The following is a 7,601-nucleotide window of genomic DNA, read 5'->3' as shown; positions in this document are numbered from 1 at the left end:
GCTCTGTCTATTTACTCTCTTCTTATATTATCATGTGTCCTACCCTGCTCTTGTTTCATATTACTCTCCCCAGCTCAATGCAAACCATACACATGAGTTTTATACACAAAATACCAAAGGAAACACGCAAACGAGGACAATTTGTTCACTCAAAATATCGTATTGTAACGTATTGAAGATGATTTTGTGTGGTAGACCAGGCGTCTTCACACTGTGAGTGAAAGAGAGCATTGGTTTGCCCAGTGTTTTTTTTTTTAAATTGTATATCCAGTGACATAATGAGAAATAACCCAGGACTGAGTGCTACACAACAACATGACAAACACCCCCCGTAAGAAAAGTGTACATCGTTACAGTACATAACATTTCCAATAAACAGAATAAATCTCTACATGTAGAGGAGAAAGCATGACATCAGCAATATGAGATGAATATTAATGTCAAAGACTACTAGTCACAGTACCCATGTTATGATACGTTGAGAGGAACATCAGGATAGCTGTTATCCTCTTGTCAGTAAAAAAAACACAAAAAACTACTTCCGAATGCATTAATCATTCATTTTCCGTGTTAATTATCATTTGCGGCTCCAGTTTTGTTGAAAAAAAAAAAAAGAAAAAAAAAAAAAAAAAAAAAAGCCGAAGGTCAAAATTAGGAAATTGCCATCATCATTAAATAAAGAAAAATGGAAAAAATCTTTGAGGTCTTCTTCTCTGGAACGCTCTACGTTCCAATTGCGTTCGCACTCGCACACATAAACGCAAACACGTCAACCACACACACAAACACAAACTGGCAGCTCTGTCCATGCTCATATATACTGTATAAAAAAAAATCTATAAAAAAAGGCTCAAGTGTTCAGTGTGCCAATGACCAGCATTGGATTTCATAGTGTCTCTGTTATGGCTGTAGGCCTGGTGTCAGCCTCAGTGTAGTGCCAGGGCTAATAAAACTGGGATCATGGTGAAGAAGAGAGAGACAGAAACCAGCTGGACTCCTGAGCTGGCAACACTCCTCTGGACATTGGGCTCCATTACAGAAGGGTCGTCTGAGGGGCGAGGAGAGAGGAAGAGGAAGAGTGTCAGTATTTCACTTTGCCACTTCTACATTTATAAAACAGAGATAACAACCGAAGTCTTTGGGATGTCGTTTCTATTCTCCATCTATGGTCATGTGTTCTATTCTCCATCTATGGCCATGTGTTCTATTCTCCATCTATAGTCATGTGTTCTATTCTCCATCTATGGCCATGTGTTCTATTCTCCATCTATAGTCATGTGTTCTATTCTCCATCTATAGTCATGTGTTCTATTCTCCATCTATAGTCATGTGTTCTATTCTCCATCTATAGTCATGTGTTCTATTCTCCATCTATAGTCATGTGTTCTATTCTCCATCTATAGTCATGTGTTCTATTCTCCATCTATAGTCATGTGTTCTATTCTCCATCTATAGTCATGTGTTCTATTCTCCATCTATAGTCATGTGTTCTATTCTCCATCTATAGTCATGTGTTCTATTCTCCATCTATAGTCATGTGTTCTATTCTCCATCTATAGTCATGTGTTCTATTCTCCATCTATGGCCATGTGGTCTCTTCATGAGATGAGAAGGATGCTCACCTGCTGGGAGCCGGTTGGAGGGGTTGTGCGCTCCTCCATTGGGGACTAACTTTCCTTTCCCTCCGACCATCTCCTTCTCTATCTCCTCGTCCTTGACTTTGTCGGCCTTGGTCTTTACAGGGCTTTTATGGCCGACAACGTCCACCTTCAGCCTCAGGCACTCTTGACCGTGATGATGGAGTGGTTTGGCTGGAGAGAGAGAGAGAGAGAGAGAGAGAGAGAGAGAGAGAGAGAGAGAGAGAGAGAGAGAGAGAGAGAGAGAGAGAGAGAGAGAGAGAGAGAGAGAGAGAGAGAGAGAGAGAGAGAGAGAGAGAGAGAGATGTTTTAATACAATCAACATACTGGAACTGAAAATCATATCAAAATCAAAGCATAAAAACCACAGCAGTATCAGAAAACGTGTTTAAATACTCACAGATATAGTAGTAGCTCTCCCCCTGGCGGAACTCCTTGCCCAGGGTGAAAGGCGTGAAGCGCTGGAACTTCTCCGAGAACCTCTCGGGGGCGTGCAGGGCGAAGGGCCGGGAGCACTCCCAGCGGAGCTGGTCGAAGGAGTGGGGCTTGCACACGTCGTAGTCCTCCCTCTCCACCATGTACAGGACGTAGCGCTCCGCCTCCTGCGACGGCAGCTCGCCGCGGGCGTAGTGGGGGCAGATGATGTCCAGGTAGTCGTTGATGCGCACCTCCACCGCATGCTCGTCCCACAGGAAGCTACAGGGGGAGAGAAAGAGAGGCGCGGTCAGCGGCGGCGAGGTCTTTGGGGCGTTTCATTAAATCCACAGGTCGATTGCGTTGTTTTGTTCTTCTTTGGTGACCTGATAAACAACCGGTGATCATTATGACCGTTAAGCTTGTGTGTACATGTGACCACGGCGTAAGCATAATGTGCGGGCGTGGCCCCTACACCTGTTTGGGGGTTACAGCGATCCCGCGTGCGCGTCAGCGTGGGCTGGTCGCCCCCTGCGTGTGTACACACATGTATACACACGCAGGGCAGCTGCCAAGCAGACTCGCGCGGATAACACTCACACACACACGTTTCACAAACAGCTTAAGCCGTCAGTGAGTCATGTCCAATAGTGTGTGAATGTGTTTGTGTTTGTTTGTGTACTCCTCCACCGTGACGTCGGGCCCCGCGCAGACCTGTCTAGGGATTAGAGAACCGACCAATCAGGCCACACTCGTTCACTATATTTATTTGGACAAGAACGGGTGATTAACAACAACACACCTACAAACAAGAACGGCCGGTTAACAACACACACCTACAATGATCTCTCCTGTTCCATCTCCCTCCCTCACAGCCCCCCCCCCCCCCCCCCCTCCCCAACCCTGCCTCCTCTTGTTTACCCTCTCAGCCGCGGTGCTGCCATGTTGTGTTAAGAGTTGAGTTTCACTGGCCACCTGCCCACTGGCAGATGAGATCCTGACTTGAGTGACAGCTCACTCCCCTCCTCCTCCTCCTCCTCCTCCTCCTCCTCCTCCTCCTCCCCTCTCTCTTTCTCCACGAGTCTGCCTTTCACAGTTTCTCTCTCCCTCCTCCCGTCTGCACAAGTCATTTGGCTTTTCCTCTCTTTCACGTCTCTTCCCAGTGTGTCGGCGGCAGCGGTCTGTTGGTGCGCCAATAGGGATCGTATCGTTGCTGCTACATGTGACTCTCTCTCTCTCTCTCTCTCTCTCTCTCTCTCTCACCCTCGCTCCATCAAAGTGAGAGACAGACGGAGGTGGAGACAGTCAGACTGTCTGTCTCTCTCTCTCTCACTCTGTCTTCATCTTCACCCTCCATTTAGTTTTATGGTTCTTTTTAAGTCTTTCCTTCCCTTCTCTCTCTCTCACCTACTTTGCTCTCTTGTGTGCATCTTGTTATCCAAGTGAGACACAGACACAAAACAGACACTACAAAAGAGGTCTCTGTGTGAATCAAGTCACCTTTCTCTGAGGCCGCTGTCTTTTGGTGTAATTAGAATGTAACTGAGGCCACTGACCAATGGTGTGTGGTTGTGTGTGTGTGTGTGTCTGTGTGCTGTGTGTGTGTGTGCGCCGTGTGTGCGCGTGTGTGTGCGTGCGTGTGTGTGCGTGTGTGTGCGTGTGCGTGCGTGCGTGTGTGCGTGCGTGTGTGTGTGCGTGCGTGTGCGTGCGTGTGTGTGTGTGTGTGTGTGTGTGTGTGTGTGTGTGTGTGCGTGCGTGTGTGTGTGTGTGTGTGTGTGTGTGTGTGTGTGTGTGTGTGTGTGTGTGCCTGTGCGTGGCTGGCAGGGTTTCACTACTGCTGCTCAATGTGTGGAGCCCAGGGCCTAGAATTGATGAGACTGACTGATATTTGCATATGACTGTGATTACATCCTCAGGGATAATAGGCTCTTATCCATAAATTCTATCTGCACTCAACCACAGCGTGTGCGCGTGTGTGTGTGTGTGTGTGTGTGTGTGTGTGTGTGTGTGTGTGTGTGTGTGTGTGTGTGTGTGTGTGTGTGTGTGTGTGTAACAGAGAGAAGAGGGCTTAAAGTGCAAGTGAGAAAAACACAGACTGTGTTGTGTTAAGTATGTGTGTTATTATTGTTTATGTGGGTTGTGAGAGTGTGCCCCAGCATCAAAGCGTGGGACAAGGCGTCTCGTCTGTGACCCCCCCCCCCCCCCCACCCCCACCCCCCGCCTGTTGTTGTGACTCCTGTCAGAGCCCCCTAGTTAAGTCACAGACACACTGGCTCCAAACGTGGGCCTCTGGCCCCTCCTCCCTGCCTTTGTGTGTGTGTGTGTGTGTGTGTGTGTGTGTGTGTGTGTGTGTGTGTGTGTGTGTGTGTGTGTGTGTGTATTGGTTAGCGTTAACCTGCCTGCCTGTCAAAACATGCATTGTTAGCTGAGCGCAGCTCTGCACTTGTTGGCCAGAGCTAATAGCCAGATGATCCTCCACCTGAATGAATGAATGAAAAACTTTATTTAACAGATTGCAGAATGGGTACAATACAGTACGGCTCAATACATACAATTGTTAAGGGGATGCAGACCTGAGAAAGACGTTTGTCTTGTTTCCATCAGGGTCCCCCATTTTCAATTCATATAGACATATATGACATACATGACATACAGATAGTCAGTACTGCTACATCTATACATTTATGACATACCAGATTTGCAAATACAGTACTGTTTGTGATACAGAAGGAGTCAAGAAAAGGGAGTATATACATTTGACGTAGAAACTGTACATTGGAGGTTGGGTGGGGGGGGTTGGGTACATTGGGATATTGACAACCATACTGGGTAATTTACATTGGAGGTGGTTGGGGGGGGGGGGGGGGCGGGGGGCATACTGTATAAACAAGTAACACTGTACATTGAGGGGGGGGGGAGGAGACACTGTACAAACAAACACAATTGTACATTGAACTATTGACAAAACCATACTAGGTAATGACTGTACATTGGAGGGGGTTGGAATGATTGGGTTAGGATATTTGACTCTCACCTCACCAATCAATGGCCTCACAAACAACATCCCAGCTTAGCCCCACAAGCACTGCGCTGTATTCCAGGGTAAGAACGAGTGTCAGTGAGAATGGGCGTGCGTGCGTGTGTGTGTGTGTGTGTGTGTGTGTGTGTGTGTGTGTCTGTCTGTCTGTCTGTCTGTCTGTCTGTCTGTCTGTCTGTCTGTCTGTCTGTCTGTCTGTCTGTCTGTCTGTCTGTCTGTCTGTCTGTCTGTCTGTCTGTCTGTCTGTCTGTCTGTCTGTCTGTCTGTCTGTCTGTCTGTCTGTCTGTCTGTCTGTCTGTCTGTCTGTCTGTCTGTCTGTCTGTCTGTCTGTCTGTCTGTCTGTCTGTCTGTCTGTCTGTCTGTCTGTCTGTCTGTCTGTCTGTCTGTCTGTCTGTCTGTCTGTCTGTCTGTCTGTCTGTCTGTCTGTCTGTCTGTCTGTCTGTCTGTCTGTCTGTCTGTCTGTCTGTCTGTCTGTCTGTCTGTCTGTCTGTCTGTCTGTCTGTCTGTCTGTCTGTCTGTCTGTCTGTCTGTCTGTCTGTCTGTCTGTCTGTCTGTCTGTCTGTCTGTCTGTCTGTCTGTCTGTCTGTCTGTCTGTCTGTCTGTCTGTCTGTCTGTCTGTCTGTCTGTCTGTCTGTCTGTCTGTCTGTCTGTCTGTCTGTCTGTCTGTCTGTCTGTGTGTGTGTGTGTGTGTGTGTGTGTGTGTGTGTGGTGTGTGTGTGTGTGTGTGTGTGTGTGTAAGGCAGTACATACAAACGGCTGAAGCACGATAGATAGTTTTTCAGAGCAAACATACAAACGCTCACATCCGAAAGCAGCTTAATTGGCCTAACAATCTCTGCTCTCTCCTTCCTACTCTCTCTCTCTCTCTCTCTCTCTCTCTCTCTCTCTCTCTCTCTCTCTCTCTCTCTCTCTCTCTCTCTCTCTCTCTCTCTCTCTCATTCTCCTGTGCCTCCTTGGACTCAGACTTTTAGCGGGGGGTCGGGGGCGAGACCTTTGGGATCTTCATCTTCTTGTTTCTCACTGAAGTAAAGCGACTCGTTCAAATCCAACGTGGCGCACCTCGCTCCCACCGCGCACCTCGCTCCCACCGCGCACCTCGCTACCACCGCGCACCTGGCTCCCAACCTCGCTCAGCGGCTCCTCGTCAGCGGGCTTACCTCCCCGTGAAACACGGCGCCCCCGTCTGAAATCCACCACAAAAACGGAAGAGATTCTGTCGCTAATCTCATTCACAGAACACTGTCGTCGTACTTTTGGAAAACCTTCGCCTTCCTCAGTCCCTTCACCCCCCCTCCCCCTCCCCCTCCTCGGCCTGGCTAATTAAAAGCTGCCAGGGGTCTGGGGCCAGTGTGTTCTCTAGTCTAGAAAATGGGGCGGGGGGGGGGCGGAGGGTGGAAGGGGTGTAATGATCCCTTTCCCTCCCCAAAGATACAGAGCCTGAAGGCTACAGGGCCCCTACTATAACAACTCTACCTTGCCCCCCCTGGAGTTTTCATTGCCTAACTAGTGTGTCTGTTTGTGTGTCTGTTTGTGCATGTACGCGCCGCGCACATGTAGCATTTGAACTGTTCACACACTGACAGGAATGTGTGTGCATGTGTGTGTGTGTGCGTGTGTGTGTGCACGTGTGCACGTGTGGGTTGATCGAGGTCTGACTGGGAGAGATCCAGCCCACTGATGTCGGTTGAATCAGAGACTTGAGAGCACAAACCTATACTCTGTTATACACTCACTCTCTTTTCCCATCCCACCTCTCCCTCTCTCTCTCCTCTCCTTCCTCCTACTCCTTAACTACACATGGCTCTCTTTTCCCATCCTCCTTTACTCGCTCTCTCTCCTCTCTTTCCTCCTCCCGTTCTTCATATCTACCTCTCTTTCATCGCGGCTCCTCTCTGCCGTCGAACAGTCTCGTCTTTCTCTCCTTCCTACTTCCCCGTCTGACTGACAGTTCTCGAGAGAGAGAGTGAAAGTCGCGTTAACGTGATAGCTACGCCTGCAGGAGAGAGCCAGGTGTGTGTGTGTGTGTGTGTGTGTGTGGTGTGTGTGTGTGGTGTGTGTGTGTGTGTGTGTGTGTGTATAGAGGTAAAGAAAAGAACACCATCGCCACTCCACCTTCTACAGCGCTTCTTCCCACGTGTGTGTGTGTGTGTGTGTGTGTGCAGGTGAAACAAGAGAGAAAGAGAGAGAGAGAGGGGTTCTCTGAAGACCCTTATATTCAGGGCACCTCTTGCCGCAGGCTCAGCGAGCACATCTGTTTATCAAGGCCTGGTGGAGCCTCTTTGTATGTGTGTGTGTGTGTGTGTGTGTGTGTGTGTGTGTGTGTGTGTGTGTGTGTGTGTGTGTGTGTGTGTGTGACACTGAGGTGTGGGTAAAGAGACAGGTTGAAGGTGACTGTAGTCGTTCCTCTGTCCCGTGCACACATAAATTCTCACAAGCCCTACTGTAGCTCTTGCATCAGTGGGAAAGGTGTGTGTGTGTGTGTGTGTGTGCGTGCGTGCGTGCGTGTGGTGTGT

General features: G+C 48.8%; 1 protein-coding gene across 1 annotated transcript in view; it reads right to left on the bottom strand.

Annotated features, from left to right (window-relative positions):
* Positions 1 to 205: 205 nt before the first annotated feature.
* efna1b (ephrin-A1b) overlaps positions 206 to 7,601 on the bottom strand; it is a 15,465-nt gene continuing 8,069 nt past the window's right edge. The window contains exons 2-4 of the mRNA XM_084336935.1: positions 2,038 to 2,333; positions 1,623 to 1,811; positions 206 to 1,048 (exon numbers count right to left, since the gene is read on the bottom strand). Coding sequence (XP_084193061.1) covers positions 927 to 1,048; positions 1,623 to 1,811; positions 2,038 to 2,333 — 607 coding nt within the window. The 3' untranslated portion in view covers positions 206 to 926. The remainder of the gene's footprint in view (positions 1,049 to 1,622; positions 1,812 to 2,037; positions 2,334 to 7,601) is intronic.

Source organism: Notolepis coatsorum (assembly GCF_963971535.1).
Source record: "Notolepis coatsorum genome assembly, chromosome: 19".
Classification (NCBI taxonomy): Eukaryota; Metazoa; Chordata; class Actinopteri; order Aulopiformes; family Paralepididae; genus Notolepis; species Notolepis coatsorum.
Note: the sequence above shows the minus strand (reverse complement) of the source record. Positions and strands in the feature narration are given on the sequence as shown.